This window comes from Nelumbo nucifera, chromosome 6 (assembly GCF_055504915.1).
Source record: "Nelumbo nucifera cultivar China Antique chromosome 6, China Antique-T2T, whole genome shotgun sequence".
NCBI classification, from domain to species: Eukaryota; Viridiplantae; Streptophyta; class Magnoliopsida; order Proteales; family Nelumbonaceae; genus Nelumbo; species Nelumbo nucifera.
The window spans coordinates 34,117,850-34,145,725 of record NC_142654.1 but is presented as its reverse complement, the minus strand read 5'-3'; the positions used below and the strand labels follow the sequence as shown (position 1 = coordinate 34,145,725).

General features: G+C 39.9%; 1 protein-coding gene across 4 annotated transcripts; it reads right to left on the bottom strand.

The window, feature by feature from the left end:
- Window positions 1–690: 690 nt before the first annotated feature.
- Window positions 691–27,876, bottom strand: LOC104606442 (tobamovirus multiplication protein 2A-like). Of its 4 annotated transcripts, none has more exons than XM_010271661.3 (7): window positions 27,725–27,876; window positions 26,987–27,314; window positions 21,682–21,781; window positions 20,430–20,510; window positions 20,244–20,348; window positions 1,362–1,571; window positions 691–989 (listed from the first exon to the last, which is right to left on the bottom strand). In XM_010271661.3, exons 2-7 carry the CDS (start codon window positions 27,223–27,225, stop codon window positions 882–884), a joined length of 843 nt encoding a protein of 280 aa, XP_010269963.1. In that variant the 5' UTR covers window positions 27,226–27,314; window positions 27,725–27,876; the 3' UTR covers window positions 691–881. The 4 variants fall into 4 exon arrangements, with proteins under 4 accessions (XP_010269963.1, XP_010269960.1, XP_010269962.1 ...); XM_010271658.3 differs by having other exon boundaries at window positions 27,539–27,847; XM_010271660.3 differs by having other exon boundaries at window positions 26,987–27,291; window positions 27,539–27,847.

The window sequence follows — 27,876 nt, the reverse complement described above, 5'->3', positions numbered from 1 at the left end:
AAATGCAGGGGTGGAATTAGGAATTTTTTATAGAAGGGCCCATTGGGTGAGAAGTTGTGGAAGGGAGGAAACTTACATGAAAAAATGCATTAGATGTGGGGATTTCTATACCATAAAGGGAGCCATGACTCTCCCGGTATAAATACAACACCCAATCAAATGTCTATAATTTTTTGATAGAAATGGTTATCTGATGTGATGTGATAGGATAATTTTTCAAAATTTTGCATTGACTAACCTGAAACACATTGTACAAATGGCAATGGTACCAAGCACAACCTAAGTTTGATTTCAAAGCCCAGCCAACAAAATGCAAACGCATGTTCTAAGATTAGCAGGATCATACCCAACAAAAAGAAACTGAGCTGGCAGTTAACAAAGAACCGCCATATTAAAACACATTTTCAGTATTCAACACCGTACATCAGTTTCTAATGGTTAATATTTTCCTCTTTAGTAAAATAAGTATTCCAGTTATATGATTATATCAATCTTGATTTGCACAACTGATAATGTCAATTTTTCCATTAGTTACCACCTTAAATGGTTTCTTTTTCTTTTTTTTTTTTGGTAAAATCCTTAAATGGTTTCTTAACTTCCTTTTGACATTCTACTATGACAATTCATAACCTTCCTTTGAGTTATATATTTACAGGTGTTAGGTATCTTAGATAGATGGATGCAAAGGGGTTTGTAGAAGAAACATGTTTAGCGGAAGATACCGAGGATAAAAATGTCCTGAAAATTTTGTACTCTACATAAGCCTGGGAAAAGAAAAATCAAGTTTGAAATTTGCACACCAACATCCAGCAAAACCTGTTCTAACTTTTAAAGAACCGTCCTCCCCGAACTCTAGGCAGACACTAGGGCAAATGGATGCATCACATTATGGTGCAACGGCTCCTTTCCTCTGCTGGCTGTGCTGGCGCTTGCTGAAACCTGTTCGGATCGGATGGGTTGTATGTGAACTCCGACGTGTCAAGGCCATACTGGGTTTTATGCAACAGAGAACAAAGAATTGTGAGGAAAGAATTATATAAAGCGTATGACCCCACATGAAGATAAATTTAATGGACCATACTGTCAGCAATATATCAAGAATCAAGATGGTTACCCATTCCATGGGATGTAAATTTGGTTCATATTTGCATGTGCATGTGCATGTGTGTGTGCGTGTGCGTGTATGTGTATGTGTGTGTTTGGGTGGTAGGGGGAGGCAACCAATTAATGGGCTAAAATTAGTCAACCTGATCTCCCCACCCCCTCCTGTTAAACCCTTGTATCAAGGAACCCTCTTTACAGCCAAGTCTCCAAAGATTCTTCTCTTACTATTAAAAATGGGAAATGTAACTGGATCACACCTTTTCTCTCATTCGTGTGCTCCAGGCATCATTCCTGCTAGGACGCTGATCGAGGGAGCCAGCCACAGGCGACCCTGTTGAAGGAACTCCTTGCCTGTTTATTAATGGCTGCCGGGCTGTGGACCTTGGAGCAATGTACTCGTCGTCACTATCATAATCTGCTGGTTGGTTTGCTGCCCTTACCATAAGAGCTAATAAGAACACCAAAGCCTGCAGTATTGCACATTGTGAAACTTAATATTGATCCAGTAAATGCACTTTGTTCTTAAACAAGAATCTGGTAGATGCCCATCAAAATTGACAAATTAAACCAAGTCAATAGCATGCAATCGAGCATATCACGTGCAGAGCAATGGCTTGATTATCTAAGACATGAGTATCAGCTATTATTACTTTAAAGATGGATTGCATTTCCAGTTCAAAACATTTTGAGAGCAGAAAAGAGTCGAAGGTCAAGTGTGACTCATAAAAAAGAAAAGGAAAAATATAACTGCGGACTGCAGAAAAGGATTCTCATTCATTAAGCAGATTGGAATTAAGAACCACTCGATGATATATAATGGGATTAGGCACTTCAAACAGATAATAGCTGTTGTTAGGAATGCTGTCACTGTTATTAGAGTTATTATTATCTTTTTTTTTTGTAAAGTTGTAATCAGGTACTATTGTAATTTTCTCTATGCTTTGAACACCCTAATATACAAGTCGGTGAGTGTGCTGCCACTGACAGTTTTTTTGGCGAATACTCTCTTTTCTCTACTGTTTCATCTTCTCTCTTCTCCTCTCTTACATAGCATAGGTCAAATCTTATACAACCTGAGATGCACCTTTTCCACCAGTGATCCTGCTTATAAAAGTTGTTCAAGATTCAACGTGGATAGTACAAGTACTCACCAAAGGATTATCCAGTCTCTGGGCCAACCAGAGATATCTATAGCCAAAATAATTAGCCTATTAACCCAATTAATTGACCTTTCCCATAACTCTATTGTGCAGTCTCCAGAAAATATGTTGACATATACGGTGTCCCACTCAGAAAAGGAGCACCACCTCTGTAAAAGTAGACAGTTCAATACCTGTATAGAAAAATAACCCATCCTAGTTGCGTCCTTCCATGCTTGGGAAAAAAAAGTATTATCATTCAGTGATGTTGGTTTTTTACTACATTTCCCTGAAGTTAGAAACCAACAGTTGGATGTTTAAGAACCCCACACTCATGAGAGTGCCACGTGAAAGGGACACGTCATGCATTGTAACTATGCTACTTCAAAACACTATTCTATCCTGGTTTTCATAAACAAGCATTCATCAAGGATCCAAGCAACAGGTTACAAAGATGCATTTTGCGACAACCAAGAATTAGTAACCACTTGACACTGGCAAAACTAGTTCACCACCTGGATAATATAGGTTGAGGAAGGAAAAAAGAACATCAAACATATCAAAATTCCAACTCAATGGATATTAATAGCAAGGTGCTATTAATAGCAAAGTTCCAACTGGCTAGTTGGTAAGGTTTCCCACTGGTTGTAGCAGAAACTTGGGATCAAATCCTGCCTGCACCAGGGTTGAGGGAGTTATGGATTTGGGGGATGGGCTAATCCCCGTTGTGTAGTCCCATGGAGACAAAAAGAACAAAAGAAAAAAAAAAGAAAAAGAAAAGATATTAAACTTTTATGAGACAAGAAAAGGGCAAGATGATACAAGTCTCCTAAGAGAATGAATTACAGGAATTCAAATGCCCTCAAAAAATGGAAGATCAGTGTTGCATGGAACTCCATATTTGGTGGGTGACTGGTGAGATGATATACATCCACAAAGCCAGCTTTTTTATATAAACTTATTTTTGGTACAAGTCAGATAAATTTACATCTTTATCCACAGATTCAACTCTTCAAAATGACAAATCCTAACTTCACCAGACTGTTTACATGAGAGAGAAAAGGAATCTAGAAAAGATAATTAAATCTAAGCCAGTCCACATTGCCTGGCCCTTCCAAACTAGAAATTTCTGGGCCCAGACATAAGCTTTTCATTCAAACCCAGCTCAGACCTGCATCAAGCCCACACATTATGGGGGTTGGCCCAGAAAGCCTGGCTGGTCTATGTTCATATAATGTTTATATGCTATAATATTTATAATGTTCAAGCCCACAATTTAACAATGAACATGAAACAGAACAGAATGGCAGAACAGGATTCACATAGCCAACCCCATATAGTTGAGACAAAGCTTAGATGATGATGATGAATATTTATATGTTAATATATAAGAAGAAATTTGGGGTTTCAGAATTCCACTGTTCTTCAAGGGTATGGAGTTGGTATTGGGACAAGTAAATATTCCAAAGAACTGACAATAATGAATAGGAAATTAGCAAATGAGAAGTGTTCTTTCAACTAGCTTTACAAACAAAGAACATATATTAGATCTCTGGTCATCATTGATAATAGAAAGTTAAAATGTATAAAACTATAAACTTATCTCTTACTATTATTTATCTATCTTTGTTTTGACATGCACTCGAATTTCATTTTTGTCCTTCCCTGGTTTCCCATTTCAAGCTTAAAGGTAGCATAGAATCATGGGCTTTAAATTTTTGGTGCTCCGATGCACGGCAGTGAAACCTTAGGCACCAGCAGATAATGGTTCAAGCATCAACCAGCTCCTTGGCATTAAGGGAGCAGCATAAGAAACAGATTTGAAAGTATGAACTCCAACGATGAGGTGTAGCGCAAGGTCAGAAGGTAGGGAGTCACGGAGTTGGAATCACCGGGGAAAGCAGTTTTCGAGGATCCCGGAAACCCAAAGTACAAGGTAGGAAGGAAAAATTAGCTAGGGAAGCGGAAGGAGACAGGGAGGGGGTAGAGCGGTTACGCATGGGTAAGAGAGGAAGCAAGTTGAAGGTGGCATTGCTCGAGCATGGCCATCAAGAGGGGAAACCTCTCTCAAGGCAAACCTGAGATCCTTCTTCCTGGTGGTGGATAAGGAGAGCGTTGAAGAGAGTGCATTTCCTACAAACGTGTTTAGTTGGAACTTTTGATTGGGAGGACTTCTGTCTCCTTGGCCTACAGAGGTGGGTAAACAAGGTTTGGAAATGTCCACCAGGGATTGAGGTGCATCATCTAGATGAAAGAAGATGGACTTTCAATTTTCCAATGAGGGAAGACGCTCAAAGAATCCTGAACACTAGAGTTAGGTGTTTTAATGGGGCCTTCATCTCGAGCCCTTGTCAGACTCCTCCGGAGTTTGGCAGGGAAATGGAGACATTCCAGGGTTCATTTGGATCCAGATTATGGTGAGTCAACTGCAACCTAAGCCGGTGAACTTAAGGTGTGTTGAAAAGAACGAAGTCTTAGATTGGGTGTGGTCGATATTTCTTAGTTTTAGGGATTTCTTGGGGGTTTCCTTTAAGGGGATGGAGGAGGAAACGGAAGCCCTCTTGGTGGCAATAGAACGCAGATGGTTGGTTGAAAAGGGGAAGAAGAACAGGAGGAAGTCAAAAGAATTGTTGAGATTTGCTTAAGGCCTCGATGAAAATGTGGGGAGTGCAAACCAAAGCAATAAATCTTCACAAAGGTAGTTTGAATGGAAAGTCTAAAATTAATATCGTGGAACATCCGGTGGTTGGGGTAGAAGTTGGGGAAGGGGTCTCTTTAGAAAAAAAGAGACGAGGAGGAATTGGAAAGGATTTGGGAGCAGATTTGCACTTTGTTGGAGGAAATACAAACAGAAAGAGGAACTGAAGGAAGTAACCCCAAAAAATTTCAAACCGGATGCAAGTATCAATAAAATGGAGCAGAAGACAGGAAATAAAGAGCTTTCTAGTTAGTCTGTGGACATTAAGGGTAGGAAAAAGAAGAAAATATCAGAAGTAGAGAGACTAATTTTAGATATCGAAGGGGATATTGAGTTCAGCGGTAGAGGGGAGAGGAAGAAAGCCCCTAATCGATGGGAAGTTAGTGTCCTTAAGGGCTTAAAGCGATATTATTCTGTGAAGCTCATCAATTGGAATGTAAGAGGGTTGGGAAGTGCTAGAAAAAGGAGATTAATTAAGGAGTTGCTTAGAAGAGAAAGACTTGATATTATAATGCTACATGAGACCAAACTATCAGAACTAGATAGAAGGTGGGTTAGAGGGTTTTGGAGAGCAAGAGGAATGAATTGGTGTTCAGCTCCCTCATGGGAAGCATCAGGGGGAATAGTAACTCTATGGAGGGAGGATGTTGTAGAACCAATAGAGGAGCTAATAGGTAATTTCTCCATATCCCTAAAATCCAGGATGGTGGAAGAAGGTTTCACATGGGTGCTAACAAATGTGTACGGGCCAAATAATTATAGAGAGATGAATGAGTTATGGGAGGAGCTTTATGGCATCCAAGGCCTATGGGAATGCCCCTAGTGTCTAGGGGGGACTTTAATGTAATAAGATTTACAACAGAGACAAATAATCCTAGACAGCACATTACAACCAGTATGAATAAGTTTAATGATTTCATCAATTCTTGTAAATTACGGGAGCTTCGTTTACTACATGCAATCTTCACTTGGTCCAACTTTCAGGAAAACCCAACTTGTTCAACGCTAGATAGATTTCTTTTCAATGAAGGTTGGGAGAATCATTGGAGAGGTTTGGTGGCCAAGGCTTTACCTAGGGTTACTTCCGACCATTGTCCTATAGAAGTAAGACAAGATCCATTTGGAACCGGACCAAGACCCTTCAGATTTGAGAATATGTGGTTAACACATCCAGATTTCATAAATAAAGGTGAAGGAATGGTGGAGTGAAAAGACTAGGGGGTGAAATGAAAAGGGGTTAGATTTCATAAAAATTTAAAAAGATTGAGATCCAAAATAAAAGAGTTGAATAGGGACCAATTTGGCTGAATGGAGGAAACAAAATTTACATTAATGATTCGGATTGAGAATTTAGATGCAAAAGAGTCTCAAAGATTGATGAGTGGGCAGGATCAAGAAGTGAGATGGAAACTGAAAAAGGAATTAGAAGAGGTCCTGTTGAGGGAGGAGATATTATGGAGACAAAAGTCTAGGCGTAAGTGGATAAAGGAAGGGGATGGGAATACCAAATTTTTTCATGCTATGGCCAATGGGAGAAGAAGGAAAAACTTGATAGTAAATCTTGAGGTTGATTGAGTAGACATAACTTCAAAAGAGGAGATTGCTAGTTGCTTTGTGGCTCACTTCAAATCAATCTTTCAAAGACCTTTGGGGAATCAGGTGAGGGTGGAGGATGAGGATAGGCCAATCTTAAATGAGATGGACAGGGGATGGCTGGTAAGAACTATTCAGGAAGAAGAGATTAGATAGGTTATCTTCTCTATGGATAGAGCTAAGGTTCCCAGACCAAATGGATTTACAATGGCAATCTATCATGATTGTTGGGGTATACTAAAAGAATATTTGATAGGGGTCATAAGAAAATTTGAGGAAAACATGTGGTGAGTCCTGGAGTAAATGCTACATTCCTAGCTCTTGTTCCCAAAAAGACTAGTGCTAAACATCCCAAAACAGGTGGGAGATAGTCGGTAGAAGCAACGAAGAAGGGGGCTTGGGGATAGGGAACATAGTTCAGAAGAATGAAGCTCTTTTGGGAAGTGGCTATGGAGATGGTCTCTGGAGAGAGAGAGAGAGAGAGAGAGAGAGAGGGAGAGAGAGAGATTATGGCATGAGGTGGTGTCAAGCATACATTGCTGCTCAGAGAATGATTGGGATGCCAGGATATCTCGTCGGGCGACTCTCAAAACACCTTGGAAGGCTATACATGCTATTCTCCCTCGCTTCCTAAGGTTTATTAGGTATGAAGCTTGCTTTGGCATTTCTATTTGTTTCTGGGAGGATGTTTGGTGGGTACCCAACCTCTCAAGGATCTTTTCCCCTCTCTATTCTCTCTCCCTTTACAAAAATGAGCCAATTTCCAAGTTTCTCCCTAGTCCAATACTTCCTTTGTCTTTAAGTTGGGACTTTGGCTTTCGTAGGGGATTAAGGGATGATGAGCTGGTTTGTGTTTCTGAGTTGCTTCTTTTACTTGAATTGGTTTGTTTGGACCCCCACTAAATCTGATCAAAGAGTTTGGACCCCCCCCCCTTCCAAAAGGAACCTTCACGTGTGCTTCCTTTCTAAAATCCCTCTTGGCCAACCCTAACCCTTGGGTGTTCCCTGTTAAAGAAGTTTGGATAAGACCTATTCCCCCCAAAATTGTTGTTTTCTGTTGGGAAGTTTTCTACGGAAAAATCAATACTTTGGAAAACTTGCAAAAGAAGATGACCTTCACTATGCCTTTCTCCTAATTGGTGTTTCCTATGCAAGGCCCAGAATGAGAACTGTTTCCATCTACTGATTTCTTGCTCCTTTTCTACAACCTTATGGAGTTGGAGCTTTAGTTTATTTGGGTGTAGGTAGAACCCACCGTATGATGTAAGTATGTTGTTTAATCCATCTACCTTTGGGTGGCACACAAGAAGAGGTGAAATCATGTGGAAGTGTATCATGGCAGCTATATTATGGACTGTTTGGGAGGAAAGGAATGCTAGAAGCTTCCTAGAGAAGGAAAGAAGCTTGGCTGAAGTGAAGGACTGTATCTTAACTAGAGTAATCCATTGGTTGAAGACCTTGTCCCTGTTTGCTGAATTCTCTTTCAATGATCTTTGGAGAAACTAGCTAGAAGTGGCTAACACTTCCACTAGAAAGAATAGAAGTGTGGTAAAGTGGGAACCTCCCCCAGAAGGTGTCATTAAATTGAACTTTGACAGGAGCAGCCAAGGTAATCCTGGGCCTTTGGGAGTAAGGGGTGTGCTAAGGAATAAGACAGCAACATTATCTCATTATTGTCAGGACCGGTGGGAGTGGGAGACTCTACAATAGCTGAGTTACTAGCTGCTGTTCAAGGGATTCAGATTGCTAACCAGATTGGGGTGGAACATCTTCTAATTGAAGGAGATTCTCAGGTGGTAGTAGGGTGGTTGTTAAATACGAACACTGCCATATGGGAATATAGAGATCTCCTCAAAAGAGTGAAGTTGCTGACTAGAACTAATGAGAGTGGATGTTAAATGGGTAATCAAGTCAGCAAACACTGTGGCTGATTCTTTGGCCAAGCAAGGGGTATCCAGGGAAGGTCTTTTTTGGGCATCTTTGTAACTTATTCCAGTGAGTAGGGAAAGTTGTATCTGAATATTCTGGAAAGGTAGCATCTTGTGCCTCTCCTTGGGATGCTTGTACTTCTTACCTGTTGTAAGGCTTATTTAATTGTTACTTTATAGCTGCTGTTAGTAGGCTGACTTCTTAGGATATTGTCAGTTATTTACTTGTCTTTTTTCTTATTTTTTTTAGTTCTAGGGTGTGCCGCCAGGGGCATACTTGTAATTTCTATTCCTTTATTAAAGTAATATAAATAGAAGACTGGTGACAGCCAGTAGTGTCTTTTTCTCTCAATCTTACCTCTCTTTTTCTTCTCTCTCTCTCTCTCTCTCTCTCTCCATAAATCATTACATGGTATCAGAGCAGGTTTCTGGGCTGTAAAAGACCTACGATCCCTCCTGTTTTGAGCAAGGTCTCCTTCCTTAAAAGTTTTGGACGTGGAAGATAGGGAAACCCTAGTAGATTTCTGGCAGAAACCCTAGCAGTTTTCTGGCGGAAGTTTCTCTGGTTTTTTCCTTGGTCATAATACCAAGAAAACCCTAGTCGGAGAAGGGCGATGCTGGTACAGAATCCCTTCCTCCTCTGTTCGATGCTGTGAAGTCAAGTTCAGGCTAGCACCTTCGTACAAGTGCTGAACAGGTGTGTTTTTTGTTTCAGTATTCTTTGGCCGATGGTGTGTAGGGCTCATTCCTTGGTTATATAGGTATTTGTTTGGATGTTGGATGGTTAGACTGTATGAACTACAGTCAGACTGATAGTAATGTCTGTCTTGGTGGCGTTTAACTGATTACCGGGCTGGTTTAATGACTGGTTGTGTTGACTGAACCTTCTCAGAGTTGTTTTCAGCAGTGTTTTGTTCTCTTGCTCACATCCTAGAAGTAAATTCCTTGAGGGTTGGTATTCTGATTGTGGCTGCAGTGTAGTTGGGTGGTGTTTGGATTGTTTTTCAGTAGTATCCGATGGAAAATTATGAATCAGCTTCATCGGGGGCTACACCAACCCGTAGCACAGTGGGTATGGGAGGTGAAAACATGGTTTTTCCCATGCCAATTACCCCTTTAAACGGTCTGAACTACCTGGAGTGGGCTAAGAGCGTAAAACTCTATGTAACGGCAAGGGGTAAAGCCGGTTACATTAATGGAAGGGTGAAAGAACCCAAGGGTGAGACGGCTGAACATGATAGGTGGGACCAAGAAAACAGTATGGTGATGTCTTGGCTCCTCGCAGCCATGGAACCTGATGTGAAGAAGAACTAATTATGGGCAGACACCGCTAGTGAGATCTGGGAACATGCCAGAACTACCTATTCTGAGCAGAGGCATTATGCCAAGGTTTACCAATTACAAGCTGAATCCTCAACATGTAAACAGGGAAACCGTAGTTTGTCTTCATGTTATTCAGCCCTTACCTCCATATGGAAAGAATTGGATCATTATCAAGCTATAGAGTGGAAACATGATGATGATGCTAAGGCCTACAGGAAGCTGGTCTCTCAGCAACGTGTGTTTGCTTTCTTGTTGGGACTGAACCCTGCATATGAACCGTTGAGGGTACTGATCCTAGGAAGCAAAGAGTTGCCTACGGTTCACGAGATATACTCCCTTGTTCAATCGGAAGAAGAAAGCAGGCAGAATGGAATGGTTACAGCTGAGGGGGAGCAACAAGTTGCTTTGGCTGCAATGAATAATAACTCCACGGGAAAGAAAAGTGACACTAAGAAGACTGATGATAAAGATAAGTTGTTTTGTACCCACTGTCGGCGTTCACGACATACACATGACACGTGTTGGGACATCCACAGGAAACCCAAGTGGGCAGCAAAGAATCAAGAACAGGGTAAAGGTCAAGGCCAGAAGAAAATGAACACAGCACATGTGGCAACCCAAGATACTCAGGTTGCCGGTAGTACCCGGGACCACCCTAATAAGTCTGACCCCAAGGAAGATATAATGAATTCCTTCAAAGAGCACATGGAATCTTATGGTAGGGCTTTGCGGCAAATGGACAGCTCAGTCACTAGTACTTCCTCTACTTCATTTGCATCTACTTCAGGTAATACGGCTTCTGCATTCCATGTCACTCCCACGGATTCCCCTTGGATCATTGACTCAGGGGCCTCCAACCACATGACCAGTAAGTCGAACTTGTTTTAGTCTTATAGCCTTTTGTCAGGAAGGGATAGAGACTTGCAGATGGTTCTTTTTCCTCCATTGCAGGCCAAGGATCAATATCTCTTCCCCATGGCCTTAACCTGAATTGTGTATTGCATGTCCCTCAACTTCCTATAAATTTGCTTTCAATTAGTAGCATTACAAGCTCCTTGAACTGTAGTGTGACCTTTTTTGCTGACTCATGTGTTTTTCAAGATTTAACTTCTGGGAGGACGATTGGTAGAGGAAGCCTAGTGGATGGTCTCTACATTCTCGACAACAAAGCTGGTCTCTCGATGTCATCCTTGAGTCACATAGTCAGTCAAATTTTTTTGTGGCATAGTCGTTTAAGTCATGCTTCTTTCGAAATAATAAAGTCTTTGTTTCCAGTTTTATTTAAGTCATGTTCAGTGTCAGAGTTCATGTGTCAAACGTGTCAGTTGAGCAAACAGTGTAGAACAATTTTTCACTCAAATAATAAAAGATCAAATATTCCTTTTCATGTTGTGTATTCTGATGTATGGGGGCCTACCAATGTAATCTCTGAGGGCGGATATAAGTACTTTATCACATTGATCGATGATTACTCTCGCTATACATGGGTAATTCCTATGTGTAGTAGAGACGAAGTTCCAAAGATAGTGAAAGACTTCAAGAGGATGGTGTTTACGCAGTTCCATGTTGAAATACAGATCTCCCAATCCGATAATGCAAAGGAATACTTCCATGGGGAGCTCAATGAGTTCTTTGCCTCCCACAGATCTATTCATAGGAGCTCATGCGCCAGAACACCACAACAAAATGGTGTTGTAGAAAGGAAAAACAGACACCTCCTTGAGGTAGCTTGCGGGATGATGTTACACATGAATGTTTCAAAAAGGTTTTGGGTGGATGCTATACTTGCAGCTGCTTATGTCATCAATCGCATGCCCTCCAAAGTGCTGAACTACATGGCCCCTCATCAGTTATTGTACCCTCAGTCTCCTTTATTTTCCATCCCCATGAGAGTCTTTGGTTGTCGTGCCTTTGTCCATGACTTGTCTCCATCCTGAGGTAAGTTAGACCCTCGGTCCATTCCTTGTGTCTTTCTGGGGTATCCCTCCTCTCAAAAAGGGTATCGATGCTTTGATCCAATTAGTCGTAAGTTTTTTGTGTCTATGGATGTGTCCTTCTTTGAGTCGGAGCCATTCTTCCCTTCTTCTCCTCAGGGGGAGAGTAGTAGTGTGGAAGAGAAGCAGGTTCAGGTATCTCTTCCTTCTATTCCGGACCTTACTCCCTTTCGTGTCTTCCAACATACACGTCGTAGAGATCAGCGGTGTGATAGAGATATGGAGCAGCCAAACACTGAGCAACCGACATCATTAGACTCCCAGGAGGTAAGTCCACCCCCTAACCCTGCTCCTACTGTGGATGACCTTGACATTCCTATTGCCCAACGAAAGGGAGTCAGGTCATGCACTACCAAACACCCCATTGCCATTTTGTCTCCTATGATCACATTTCCCCCTCATACCGTGCCTTCCTATCTGTAGTTGATTGCACCCCTGTTCCCAGAAATGTTGCAGAAGCCTTAAAATGCCCTGAATGGACAGATGCCATGAAGGAGGAGATTAATGCTCCTCACTAAAATCAGACTTGGGAATTGGTGGATCTTCCAAAGGGGAAAGACCCTGTGGGGTGTAAATGAGTGTTCACAGTTAAGCACAAGGCAGATGGACCAGTTGAAAAGTACAAAGAAAGATTAGTAGCCAAAGGGTACACACAAGTATACGGGGTTGACTATGATGAAACTTTTGCCCCAGTGGCTAAGATGAACTCAATTAGGGTTCTCCTGTCCTTAGCTGCTAATCTTGACTGGGAATTGCATCAACTGGACATAAAGAATGCTTTTCTGAATGGTGACTTAGAGGAAGAAGTATACATGGTTCAACCCCCTAGATTTTGTGCCAAGGGGAGTGAAAATAAGGTGTGCAAGCTGCGAAAGTCTCTTTATGGCTTAAAACAGTCTCCCAGAGCCTGGTTCAATAAGTTTCACATGGCAGTTCAATAGATGGGCTTTAAACAATGTCAATTTGATCATACACTCTTTGTGAAGAGATGTCAAGAACAAGTTGTTGTATTGATAGTATATGTGGATGATATCATCATTACAGGAAGTTGGAGCTCAGAGATACAGAACTTGAAACAATTCCTTGCATCTAAATTTGAAGTGAAAGATCTAGGCCCCCTAAAGTATTTCCTTGGGATTGAAGTTGCTCGCTCAGAAAAGGGTATCTTTGTCTCTCAAAGGAAATACACCCTCGATCTATTACAAGATATAGGCAAATTAGGTGCAAGGCCAGCAGATACTCCTATGGATACGGACCACAAGTTAGGTGACTGTGTTGGTGAACCTCTGAAAGATGTGAAACAGTTCCAAAGGTTAGTGGGAAAGCTGATTTATTTGTCCATGACCCGTCCAGACATTGCCTATTCCGTTGGGGTCCTAAGCCAGTTCATGCACTCTCCTAAGAAACCGCACATGGAGGCAGCAAAGAGAGTTCTTAGATACTTGAAGAAATATCCCAGAACAGGCCTACTATTCAGTAAACACAATCACCTAAAGGTGGAAGTCTTTACAGATGATGATTGGGCAGGAGTTGTTGATGACAGAAAGTCCAGTAGTGGGTATTGCACATTTGTAGGAGGAAATCTGGTGACCTGGAAAAGCAAGAAACAAAGTGTGGTAGCAAGGTCAAGCGCAGAAGCTGAATATAGAGCTATGGCACATGGGGTGGCTGAAGTCCTTTGGCTAAAGAATCTTCTAGGGGAGCTTGGAGTTGTTGTTCATAGTCCTATGTCGCTTTACTGTGATAACAAGGCTGCAATAAACATCGCCAGCAACCTTGTCCTACATGAGAGGACCAAGCACATTGAGGTGGACAAACACTTCATAAGGGAAAAATTGGAAAAAAGGGAAATTTGCATTCCTTATGTCAACTCCAAGGAACAACTTGCTGATGTTCTCACAAAGGGGCTTCCATGCTTGCGGGACAACGAGTTATGTGACAAGCTGGGCATGATAGACATATTCAGCCCAACTTGAGGGGGAGTGTTGTAAGGCTTATTTAATTGTTACTTTATAGTTGTTGTTAGTAGGCCGACTTCTTAGGATACTGTCAGTTATTTACTTGTCTTTTTTCTTATTTTTTTAGTTCTAGGGTGTGCCGCCAGGGGCATACTTGTAAATTCTTTTCCTTTATTAAAGTAATATAAATAGAAGACTGGCGACAGGCAGTAGTGTCTTTTTCTCTCAATCGTACCTCTTTTTTTCTTCTCTCTCTCTCTCTCTCTCTCTCTCTCTCCCACTCTACATAAATCATTACATTACCTTTGGTATCTAATAAAATCTATTCAATTATCAAAAAAAAAAAATTCGGGATCTCAACTTTGGCAGAAGAAGAATAGTAGCAAGTGGCTTTTTGAGAGACAAGAGGGTTGATATTCTAATTTTGCAGGAGACGAAGCTTTAGAGGTGAAAGCATGGTGAGATACGAAGTGTGTAGGGGTCTAAACCTTTTGACTGGCTGGCCGTGCCAGCCAAAAACACGGCAAGGGGAATTGCTCTAATCTGGAATAGTCATGTTTTCAAGTTTGTGGACAAGGAGGTGGGTTTTTTCTCTATCTTAGCAAAGCTCCTGTGGTTGCAGAAAAATGCAACTATCATGGTGTCAAGGGTGTATAGGCCGATCGTTTCTTCCCTAAAAAAATCTTTCTGAGAAGAATTAAATGAAGTAAGGCGGAAGTGGGATGGTCCTTGGGCTATTGGTATCAATGCAACTCTGAGGTAGGGGGACAAGAAGGGGTGCAGGGGCACAAATAGAGGGATGCAAATGTTTGTGGACTTTATCCACAGATGGGAATTGCATGACTTACCTTTGAGTGGAGCTCCGTACACCTGGACCAACAACCAGGAAGTCCCCTCTTTGGTAAGGCTTGATAGGTTCATTATTTCTATAGATTGGGAAGACCTCTTCACCAATTCCTCTCAAGAAGCCTTGTCGAGAGTTATGTTTGACCACATTCCATTGTAGTTGACAACTAGAACCCCAAGGAAGAAGGCTCACCCTTTCTGGCTGGAACATCATTGGCTAGATTCAAAGGATTTCGAAACAAATGTTAAGACCTAGTGGGTGGAGGCCTCTTTTGAAGGGTCAGTGAGTCACATCTTAAGCAAGAAGTTACATTAGCTGAAAGGCAAGATCAAGAAGTGGAAGAGGGATAGGGCATCAAAAGATGAAAGAAGGAGAGCTAATTGCTTGAAAATTATAGCTGAGGTCATTTCAAAGGAGGAAGGTGAAGTTGTAGAGGAAGCTAAGAGAGAGACTCAAGGCTAAGAAAGAATCATGGTTTAAAATGCCCCTAATTTCCCTAATATATCCATGACATATTTCCATTTCCATGGGTAGTGACATGAAATTTTACTGGAATCAACATATTTCCCAGTGAACACTACCAGTACTATGTGGAGTCCAAGAGAGAGTATTATAACATAAGTTGGTATGATATTGTAAATATGTTAAGTAACAATTTTATTGTCCGCCTAACTTACATGATTACCACTTTGAGCTAGCTCAATATTCATTTCAAACATGAAGTTAAATATTAGTTTTTTGTTTGTGTAATAGATTATTTGGTTGATCTATTACAATCATTTACATTTTCTACGAGTTAAAATCTTGCTTTAAATCATTTTATCATGAAGCTCTGAATCTTAAAGTTTACAAGGCAACTTCAGAACGTATTCTTTTGTTTATAACCTTAGTTTCTTAGCTTTGTTTAATGATTTGCAACAAGATAAGAATTTAAAAAGGTGTTCCTGTGCTTCTTTTATCATTTCATAAAATATCTTTCTATATTTTGCATATTTTAAAATGTTTCCACCATGTCTATAATTTTTACAATATTTCCATACGATATTTTCCAACATTTCTGACATGTTTCTTATATTTGGATGACTGACATTTCCACCAACATCGACATTTTAAACTTTGGAAAGAATATGACTCTTTAACCTATCAGGAGGAGGTGAAATGGAGGCAAAGATCCAAGGCTCTAATCTATGGCTGAAATCAGAGGACAATAAGACCGCCTTTTTTCACAAGTTTGCAAATGCAAGGAGGAAGAATGACATCAAGTGGTTGCAAGTAGGAGATTTTGTAGTGAACTAGAAGGAGATCAAGGAAGCTATTGTTAAGTTTTATGAAGAGCTCTATAGTGAATCGTGTAAGGTGAGACCAACTCTGGATGGTCTCCATTTCAACACGCTGATTGATCTCCAAGCTGTTGAACTCGAAAAACCCTAAAGAGAGCTTTAAACGAAATGGAGGGGGACAACGCTCTAGGGTCCTGACAGCTTTACTATTTTGGTTTACAAGAAGTTTTGGGATGTCTTAAAACATGACCTAATGCGGGTTTTAGAGGAGTTTCATCATGATGTAGCCCATAAGAGAAGCTTGAATGCTTCATTCATTTCCCTAATCCCCAAGAAGAGCAGTGTAGTGGGGATGAAGGACTTTCGACCAATTAGTTTAATTGGAAGTGTGTACAAAGTCTTGGCTAAAATACTCGCTTCAAGATTAAGGGGTGTCATGGACCCTCATATCCATCTACCAGGGGGCTTTTGTGCACAACAAACACATTCAAGATGGGATGTTAGTTGCTAATGAGTTAATTGATTCAGGAAGGAGAAGCGGCAGGATAAGATTGGTGTGCAAAATTGACTTGGAGAAAAGGCCTACAATCACGTCAATTGGGCCTTTTGGACTATATAGTGGCTAGAATGCATTTTGGTAGAAAGTGGAGAAACTGGATGAAGGTGTGCATGACAACCCCCAGGTTCTCTATCCTAATCAATGGTGTTGCTCAAGGGAACTTCAAGAGCTGTAGAGGGTTATGACAAGGTGATCCATTATCTCTATTGCTTTTTTTTGTTGTCATGGGAGGTTAAAGCAGGTTGACAGATCGAGCAACTAGAGCAAGGTGTTTGGAAGGTTTCAAAGTCAGGAACAATGGTATAGAAATTCCACTTCTTCAGTTTGCAGGCGATACCCTTTTCTTTTGTGATGCCTCGTCTGTCCAAGTAACCAATTTGAAGTTCTATGTTGTACTGGTTTGAAGTGGTGTCAGGCTTAAAAGTGATTCTGGCAAAGAGTGAGTTAATGGCAATTGGGGATGTTGAGAATGTAGCTGAGTTGGCAAGGCTAATGGGCTGCAAAGTGGGGTGACTTCCCTCTAAGTACTTGGGTCTGCCCCTTGGAGCCAAGTGCACTTCAAAAGCCCTGTTGATTCCAGTCTTAGAGAAGGTTGACTCGAGGTTAGCCTCATGGAAGGCTAGGTACCTATCCAAGGGCGGGAAGGTAACTCTTATTAAGAGTGTGCTAGCCAGTCTCCCAGCATATTACATGTCTGTTCTTCCTATCCCATCTGAGGTGGATGATCAGATAGAAAGGAGGATGAGAGACTTTCTGTGGAGTGGATGGAAGGATGCATCCAAGTATCACTTGGTGAGTTGGGATCAGGTTTGCAAACCTGTGTCTTTTGGAGGCTTGGGGCTAAGGAAGGTAAAACTGTTTAACAAAGCTCTCTTGGGTAGATGGTTCTGGAGGTTTGCTTTGGAACCAAACAATTTGTGGAGGAAGGTAATTGCTGAGAAATATGGGGTGAGCAGCAATGGATGGGATGCAGAAGGATCCCTCCCTTCCTATGGCTGCAGCCTGTGGAAGGGCATACCAAAAGCCTTCAGCAGTTTCAGTGAGGGGTTGCTTTTCAAAGTTGGGGATGGAAGGAAGGTGAGATTCTGGTTGGACTCATGGCATGGTGATTTTGCTTTAAGGACAGATTTCCCTCTCTGTATAACATGGCAGATAATGAAATGCCTTGGGTGGCAGACTGCTATGAGTTGATTGGTGGATCTATTTGTTGGAGGCCTTCTTTTAGAAGGAGTTTTAATGATTAGGAGATTAATCAGATTTCTGATATGTTAGCTCTACTGCAAAACCAACCTCTAGATGTGCTGAATCAGGATTCAAGACTTTCGAAGTGGACCCCCACAAGGGTTTTCTCAGTTAAATCCTTCTATAAAGGTCTCGTTGGAACTTCAAGGAACCCTTTACCCTGCAAGGCCATTTGGGGTTCAGCTGCACCTTCCAAGGTGAAATTCTTCACATGGGTGGTTGTGCTAGAGAAATGTTGCTTTTGAGGAAGGGGTAACCCTATCCAAGACAGATTATGTGTGCTCTGCAACAGGGAGGATGAGTCAGCTAGACATTTGTTCTTACACTGTAGCTTCAGCTCAGCTTTGTGGAGCCACTTTTCAAGGGCTCTTAATCTGTATTGGTGCTGCCCCTTCTCAGTCAGGGACCTTTTGAAAGAGTGGGGCATTTCGGGCTTGTCAAGGAAGGGGAAAGTTTGCTGGTCTGCAGTTCCACTGGCAGTACTGTGGTCCATATGGTCAGAAAGAAACTTGAGGATTTTCGAGCAGACAACATCACCAGAATCTGTGGTGAATAATAGGGCTATAGAGGATTTGAGAAGTTGGTTAAAATGTTACTTTTTCTTCTTCTTTTTTGGATGTGGATTTTTTTTTTTTTTTTTGGGGGGGGGGGGGGCGCATAAAGTTCTTCTGGTACATGCTCTCATGTACAGCCTCTTATTATCAATGAAATATACTTTACCTGTTCAAAAAAAAAAGCATAACACTACTCTCCAATTGATGTAGAGAAGTAGGACGGAACCCTAACAACATCCATAGGTTGTCATGGTTACATTACAAGACAGTTACAGATTTTCACCTAGCTGTGGCATTCCTTAATCTAAGTCATTCTTGGTTAACACCCATCCTTGTTAGAGTATCTGCTAAACTGTTAGCAGACCTTGGAATCCATCTGAAATTCTGAATAAGCATTTCAGATTGGAAGGTAGCAAAAGTACTTCTCTAACCAGATCTCTTAAACCCAAAGTCCTTCAGAACTTGACTAAAACTATCTTACAACCACCTGAGTTACTTTTGACCATCATTCCATTCCATCCAATGTTATATACTAATTTCAGCCCTTGTAAGAGGCCTAACAGTTCAGCTCTCACAAAGTTACCAAGCCCAGTTGGCCCCAAATAACTCATTAAAGTGCTCCTACCATGACCTCTGACAACCCGTCCCATACCTGACTGACACAGATTCCCAATGGAACTCCCATCAAAATTTAATTCAGTACTACCAAGTACCAATAGCAGGAGATGTCCAAGGAACAGATATTACATCTCATGGTAAGTCTATCCACAGCCTGCCAGCCTCTTAAGATCAAGTCAACCAAAACTCTTGATTGATCAAAAAAATTCAACCAAAACTCTTAACCTCATCTGTAGTCTTCACCCAATGAATAGCCCTAATCACTTGGGTTTTGTTTTCAAAAATTCTTGCATTCCTCTCACACCAAACCCCCATAAAACTGCTGCCCTTGCACAATGCCAGAGCAACTTCCCTCTTCTTGTGGAAATGGGACATGATTTCAAAACAAATCCACCACTTCCAATGGAGCAACCCAAGTGAATCCAAACAAATTAAAGAATTAGCTCCCCACATCTGATGTGACGAGGCATTCCAAAACAAAACATTTAGTGGCACTTCCACCATTCTTCAAGCAAAGGGCAAACACATGAAAGACAAACCATTTAGTCCTCCATTGGAGCATGTCACCTGTGTTGATTATCTTCAATGTGGAACATAGCCAAGGTTCATAAGCTATTGGATTCACTCAAAGATGTAGACCCAAATAATGTAGCCAAAAGAGAGATTAAACCAAAATATCCTAGCATAATCAACTATAAATATCTCCAATAGATTGAACCACTCTTCCGACAGTTTATCCTAAGCATGTAGATTCTATTAGGAGATTTTATTAAGATATGTGGAATATTGATATTGTACCCTTCAACCCCTTGATCCTTAAAAAAAGATGATATTGTCATTAGAGGAGATGCCATACCCTCTCTTCCCACCTTAAAGACAGTAACTATCCCCACTGTATCTGCTTTAAAACAAAATCCTACTTGGGACATCAGCAACTAGAATGAAAAATAAAAAATAAAAAATAAAAAGATGAAGGGTCTCCCTATCTCAGTCATATTTTAACCAGGAAGGAATCATGAAAAGACTCATTCACAAGGATGGAATAGTAAGCTTAAATGTCAATTCATTCTTGTCTCTCTTTTCACCTTTGATCCAACATCAAGATTGAGGAAAGGAAATACTTAGCATAATAAATATATAATACATCTAAATATTTTATATGCTAAAGTATATTCTTTTGATCAGTTCTTTGTAAAAACATATACATGAAAGGGCACACTACCTCAGGATCTTTTAGTCCTTTTAATATACATCCATGGAACCAGTATCGAGGCTTGAATTTGGAAAGTTTAAGTGAAAAAAATTAGGAAATTTGACCTCATATCAACATATCATCAGTCCAGTTCCGGAAAAGAAAATAATAGAATTCCATGTGAGTTTAATACATTGGTGTGTGCTTAAGTTACCTCCAATATGACAGCTCCTAAAGCAACCCATTTTGCAATTTTCCAATTTTTCTTCAGGAATTCATAGATCATCTCAAAATCTCTAGTTTTGTCAGTTGGAAGTGCCTGGAGAACCATATTTAGTAACTACATAGCAAACTATGTAAAGCAGGCAATTTAGAACCCCCATGAAGTGATGATACTTACATCTTTCCAGCTATGGTCAAAGAATATAAAAGCAGCACAACCAAGCTCCACTAAGATCAACAAAATCAACAATACAGAATACTGTCATTGGTTAAGTAAATCATTTCATAATAAAGAAACTAAGGCAACAAAAGAAAAGATGCAATTTTTGGATCTTGGAATTTCTAGCATTACCAAAATTGAAAAAAAAAAAGAATATGATGGAAAATGATGCACTTGCCATCTATTATCCTAAATTTAGTTAGAAATAATCTCCATTAACTAGGGATCATGAAGGAAATATTGTCCTAGATTTTCTGGGCCAGTTGGCGAAAGAACAGAACATAAAGATAAGCTGTTAGCCCTTCTACAGGGACTCACATATGAATATTTTCTGGATGGAGTAACTTGCAGGCTCAAGGAGATCACCAGGTGGTTATTAGCTAGATGCATGCAGCTGAAAGGGTCCTTGGAATCTTAGCTGTCCAACCAAAAAACCCAATTGCAAGGTCAGATAATTTGCGGGCTGATTTTCTAGCTGGAGTGGGGAAACAACAATTTGGATGGGGAATGCCAGGGCCATGGACAGCTTTTGCTACATAACTTGCTGATTGTAATCTTAAAGGACATGGCCAGAACTTGCTGGTTTTTGTTTTCTGTTTATTGCTCCACCTATTGGATTTATTGCCCAAAATATTCTTCCCTGTTATTAGCACTTAATAGCAGGGGTTTTCCATGATTAATAAAACGTTCCTGATTGGTCCTAATGATCAAAGAATATGCTTCCAAGTTCCAAGTAACTACACATTGATACAAACTTGTAAATTTGTCAAGATTTTCGGAAGGAAAGCATTGGAATCACCTATAAACAAGAAAAACACAACATTACTATTGCAAAAATAAATAAAAAGCATAACTTTTTTGGGAAAAATCAAATAATTCATGATATACCTGAAAATTCCAGGTAAATTGTAATTTGTTAATCAAATAACAACTAACCATGCTTGCCAAAATTAAAAATAAATAAATAAATAAAAGTTGGTAAATATTGGTATCACCTATACAAAATTAAAGAAAAGCTTAGCTGTTGCAAAAATAAATAAAGGCACATTTTCAGGAAAAATCAAGTAATTTTTACCGAAAATATCAGGTAAATTTAAATCTATTAAGAAAATTGAGTAACCATGGTTGAAAATTAAAAAAAAAAAAGACAAAAAGATAAGAAAAAAATGATAAATATTTGAGGAAAATAATACATCAAGAATCAGGATACACAAGTCAAACAGCAGCCATTCCTTGTTACAGCTCCAATGCAGCCAAAACAAGATATGACAAAGATAACAACTCCAATAGCAATGAACAAGTATATAAACCTGCAAGAGCATAACAGTGATAACATTAGTTACTTCTGTCTGCTCAATGTACATGCCACATGAGACCATGGAAAATTGAAATATTCACGCTCTTATGTCCCCTAACTTACATGTCACAATATCGCTTTTTCTTATCAGAAACAGATCGAAGGGGATTTATTAATATGTTAAATAATAAAGCTAAGCCCATCCCATTAAGGACAATTAAGGAGACAATAGAAAATGGTGCCCAGTGCTACCCAGGAAAAATAAAACAACAAAAAAATACAATATAGAATCTGCATCATCAGATAACTTCAGCCCAAGATACATACATAAGCTCATATTTTCTTTCATCCCAGATTTAGCCCCTTCTATACACAGAGTAGACCCATCTTACGAAATAAGTTATCCAAACCACCTTTTATCCAAATGATGTGTGTTCCACTCAAAGTGGTTTATCAATCAATGGTTTGGTAATGGTTTTATTTGGTGCAAACACCAAAATTTTTCCAGAGCTCAATCTTGTATCTCAAATGGGGCTTCTAATTTTCTACCTTCTTATTTAGGCCCTAATATATTTTTTTCTTTGCCCTACACAATTTCCTGTCTGGTTGACCTAGGTTATACCTATTTCTTCTTGTAATTTTTGCTTATCCTTTCCCTGAGCATTGCTGATCAGTGCCCAGTTAAGCATCCCCTACCCCAAACCCATCCAATCCAGGAAGGGGAAATAAAGGAAACAAGGCATATTCATTTAAAGCCATGCTTTCCAAGTCTCAATGAGACGTATTGTGTTAGCTATGTAGTCTTGGCTACAAGAGAGATAAATTAACAAACTACACAAACACATCCAAAGTCGTTATGACTTCATACAAATGTGGAATCAAACTGGCAAATATAGGTATGTACCTGGAACCAATAGAAGAGGGACATTTCTTATAGTTATAGTTGACAGTTAAGTGATTCAGGAGAAGAATCAAGTTTGAACTGTGTATTATGAAGATTTATATCACATTTCATGAGCATATAATGATGGTTCACGAGATATAAACATGGTCTAAAATCTAAAATCTGTTACTTTAATGGGAAAAATTGAAGATGGCAAGTGAAAAATGACCCCTAGAAACTTACTAACTTTTATTTGACAAGAATAGACATAGAAAGGATAGCCAAAGGAATACAGTAACTCAAATGACACCAAAATTTAACCTATAACCAACTATGGTGTCACACTCACACTAGCACATATTTGAACGACTATGCATGCATTTACATCCTAATCCAATATTCCAGTATCATATTAATACGACTACGAATAGATTGCTCTACAACACTTGTAACTTTGAATTGCAACTTCCTTCTTGGACACATCTCCCTGCATGTGACAGGATATTTCTTTCAAAACGTCTTCCCAGGCTTCTTTTAACACCGCTGGAAAATCAGAAGAATGAGAGAAAAATCACAAGTAGGAAACCAGTCATCCATGCAGAAATACTCAAGTCTATAGATGGTGAACTTGAAAGAAATGCTGTGACATTGTTTGCAGCACTCATATTACTACCAAATGTCATGTACAAGCAATTATCATAGCTTGGGTTATTATTAGTTTTCACCCATGTACCTCCAAAGCTGCAAGCAACATCAGTAGCACCATTTTGCTGGTAATAATCAAGTGTTTTTAGTGTATTCCAAATTTAAATATCAATGTAAGCAAGGGATGTATTGTAGGAATCAGTATAGACAGTATGTTTGAACATGATTGGGAAATATGCTAGAATTTTGAGGTGTGTGGTGATAGAATGGTTTTTTAGCTTCCTCGGACTCCAATTAGCAATCCCAAAATTTCAATATTTTGGATCCCATTATAGAAAGGTTTTCAAAATGACTCACAGCTTGGAAAAAGAATTGCATATCATATCTTTGGGAGGTAAAACCACATTAATGTAAACATTAGCAAGTTTACCCATCTATTCTCCAAGTGGTTAAATCTTTTCCTAGCATTAACCATCTTGTGGAAAAAAACTTGTGTTTTCCCACTTTCAGCCACTTGACTTTGGCTCTTTGCCTCCATTTTACTTCATCTCTATAAGCTAATTTCTCCAGGGATGGTTTAGCAGCAAGTCTTTTACTTCTCTCCATTCCTAAGGCATTATAACTTTATCTTTATCCCTGTGTACATACTAATTCAAAAGTCAATCAATTTTAATCCACTAATCTTATGCCTGAAAAGTAAGAACATTTTTAGCAAATTTAAAGAAATTGAACCAACCTGTTGGGTTAAGGTTAGGGTTGGAGCCTTGGAGGTTTAACAACTCAAGTTGGGTTAGGGCTGATCTAAACCTGACCTAACCCAGCCTGATTTACACCCCTACCACAAGTAGAAGATATGGTGCATTCAAAACCACTCTTTCATACATCCAGATTGACAAATATAGCAATGCTGCCATACCTCTCATAGGGATTTTTTTTATAAGTAATAGAATTTTATTAATTAAAATCACAAGTCAAAGGTTACAAAGAACAAAATCCCCACAATGAGGTGTGAGATGCCGCCTCTAAACTATACCATACAGCTTACAGTTAAGCCCAAAAGAACTGATTCTTATGTACCTTGTTTGGCTAGAAAATCTGCCATCCCATTTGCTGATCTTCTTTCCCATTGAACTCTGATTGTTATATTAGAAGTTAAACATTTGAATCTTCTTATAGCCCCCCCTATAGGATCAAGCTACAGTTTCCAGCGCTTTCAGCCAACCAATAACCAGTTTAGAGTTGTCTTCAATTATCAAATGTCCCACATTCAAATCCTTCACAATCTCTGCTCCTTTAAGTACAGCTTGGAGTTCTGCATTAATGGAGTCTCCCTCATCACTAGATCCAGAAAAATAAGGCTACAATCTGGCCCTCCGCATTTCTAAAGACCCCCAATTCCGGACGGCCCTGGGTTACCTATACTACTGCCATCAAAATTTAATTTAATAACACCTTCTTCAGGAGGCCTCCACTCCACCACTGGTTTGTTTCTTGCAATAGAACTGTTGGCTACTTGCTCCCAATTTCTCCAGATGTCATCCAAGGAGAAAGAAGAAAAGAGGTCCAAAGACTTTGCCCAGTTTATGGCCCTATTTAAAATGCTTTCCCAAACACTAGTCTCATCCCTTTCCTTGTCGTTGAAGATTCTAGCATTCCTTTCTTCCCAAACAGTCCACACCAAAGCACCTCTAGCACACCTCCACAAGACTCTACCCTTTCTCTTTGGCCACCTAAAGGTTGAAGGGTCAAACAGACTATTGATTTGCACCGGATCAGTCCACCTGCAACCAAAAGACCAAAGATCTTATCCCAAAGACATACAACAACAAGAAATCCAAAGTATTTGCGGAGGGTGCACCAGTTAGGGGAGATACAAAGACCAGGTGTTTTAACTTGCAGGACATCCAAAGTATTTAATTTTCCAAGAAACACTTCCCAACAAAGAGCTCCCACTCTTGGAGGGATAGGTTTGGACCAAAATTCCTTGTAATGGAAAGGTTGGGGATTAGGAACTAAGCACAAGGAAGAAAAAAGGAAGCACAAGTAATGGAGCTTGAAGAGCTAGGAATCCAAATGCGACCATCAAGTTTAGATGGATCCAGGCAAACTGAATCTGAGGTCTTAAGGAGCAAAGCAACCTGATCAAGCTCAAAGTTTCTCAAATCCCTCCTAAAACCCAAATTCCAACTGGAAAAGGACACAAAACTCTTAATAGGTTCATTTTTTAGACAAAAAAGGGGGAAAAAAATAGGGAAACAGGTCCTTGAGTGTAGAGTTACCAACTCAAATATCCTCCCAAAACAAAACTTTATCTCCATTACAAGCATCATACATGACCATGTTCAAGAACAAGGGAAGAATACTACGAATGGCCTTCCAAGGAGAACTCAGCGTAGCTCTCCTAGATACACCAGCATCCCAACCATTACCTACACTTCCATGAATACTTTTTATAACTTTGTGCCAAAGTCTGTCACTTTCCAAAGGCCATCTCCACAGCCATTTACCCAACAAGGTTGTATTTTTCTTCCTTAAGTTACCTAATCCCAAACCCCCCTGCTCCTTCATCCTGCACACTAGTTCCCACCCTACCACATGAACCTTCCCGCCTTCCCCAGGTTCCCACAAGAAATCCCTCATAATTTTCTCTATCTTCACAATCTCCTTTTGTGGAATCCTAAAGACTGAGAGGAAATAAATTGGAAGGTTTGCTAGAGTTGCATTTATTAAAGAGATACAACCCCCAAATGAGATATAATTTCTCCTCCAGACTACCAACTTCTTTGTGCATTGTTCTACAATAGGATTCCAAAATCTTCCTTCACTAGGATAATCTCTAATGGCATTCCCAAATATTTCAAAGGCCAGCTAGAGGTAAGGCAACCTAAGGACTCTACTACCTCACTCAACTCCTCCTGCTCCAAATTCAAACCCACCACACAATTCTTTTCGAAATTAATCTTCAACTTAGAAACACATTGAAACAGCTTTATCACTTGTTTCAAATCCCTTGCCTTCCATGGGTCTCTTGTCTCACAGAAAATGATTGTATCATCTACAAACTGTAAATGTGTTACAACAATGCCCTCTTTGCCTACCCCCAGCCTCTAATCAAATCCATACTATCAGCCTTCAAGATTATCCTACTAAACACATCAGCTATCAAAGTAAAAAGGAAGGGAGAAAGGGAACCCCCTTGTCTTAATCCTCCAGAGGACAGAAAGAAATTCCTAACCACTCCATTAACTAAAATCGAATAATGGAAAGTTTTCAAGCATCCTCCAATCCACCCACACCACCACTCGACTATCTCCAAATGTGCACTACATGACAAACTTCTCTTTACTATTATTTCACAAAGAAGAAAGTCAATCATCTGACTTTGCACTTGTAGAATGGTGATAAAGAAAAGACTTTATACGATAAGCCAATGCTCTGTGAATTTTTCTGTTAGAACTAAACATAAGTGAAAACGGTTTTGGTTAATTTGGTATATACCCTCAGGAAATTGCTATAATACGCAAGGGAGGGTTTTAAGCTATAAGCCCTCATATACCCAGTTGCTTAAATTTTCAACAAATACAAAACAAAGGCTTCATTGACTCATTCAGCAACTATCTTTAAACCGAACAATCTGTCAGGAATTGGAAAAATAACATTATACCAGATTACCAGAAGAGATTGACCTACCAGGCTTTCGGTAGTTTGTCAAGAATATTGCTAGATAGAGACACAACCAAAAGCATAGGCCGACCGAGCTCTATAAATTCATGATTGTCGCTGAGAGGCGAAGGGGAATTCGTATCATCAGAAGCTCTCTTCCATTCGACTAACAAGTAGATGCCATAACCTACCATGGCCAACCCAACTAGCGTCAACAAGAAGTTCAGAAGCTTCAATAAGCATTCGAAGCACCCCCTGCAAGACATCTTTTCGACTTCGTTCTGCTCTCCTCAAACAAAAACGCCTCTTTATTTCATGACCTTAGTTATTCCCTTCAACAGAAATCCGCATTGGCCTCCAAGATCAATAGTAATTCACCACCATGAAACATGAAATCGATAATTCTCATTAAAACATCGTTCAATTGAAGATTTAAAGGAACTATAGATCAGAAAATGCGGAAACACAAATAAAAGACAATTTTTTACACTTTTACGTAATCAGACAATATCAAATAAAATTCTTCTACTCCTCTGATAATCGAAAGTGTAGATATTACATGCAATAGGACCTGAGTACCTTTCGAGATTCCTTCGCGAAATTTTGTTAAAATGACCCAGGAAAAAACAAGAATGATTGAGAATCCTCCCACATCCAGTTAGACCGTCTACTAACAGAAATTCTCTTGAATTTTCCTTTGCAAAAACATCGAATTTCACATCTCAAATGAAACCCAGTGAAATCAAAAAGAGATCCTAGAGTTACCACAGATGCTTCCGAGCTTTGGATTGCGAATTTCGGAGGCTCTGATAAAAAATCTGGAGACCAGCAAGCTGCAAGGGCCAAGGAGAGAGAATTCTTCGTAGCCGAATTAAGGAAAAAAAAATGGTCGAGTTCTCGTTTAATTTAATTCCTTT

Bases quoted from the DNA above. Each gene is read 5' to 3' on its own strand.
- LOC104606442 (XM_010271661.3), bottom strand. From the start codon at position 27,225: ATGTCTTGCAGGGGGTGCTTCGAATGCTTATTGAAGCTTCTGAACTTC. The intron at 20,511-21,681 runs GTATCCTGATTC...AACCAATGACAG, and splicing joins ATGGCTGCTGTTTGACTTGT to TATTCTGTATTGTTGATTTT. The intron at 990-1,361 runs GTGTGATCCAGT...CATAAAACCCAG, and splicing joins GCACACGAATGAGAGAAAAG to TATGGCCTTGACACGTCGGA.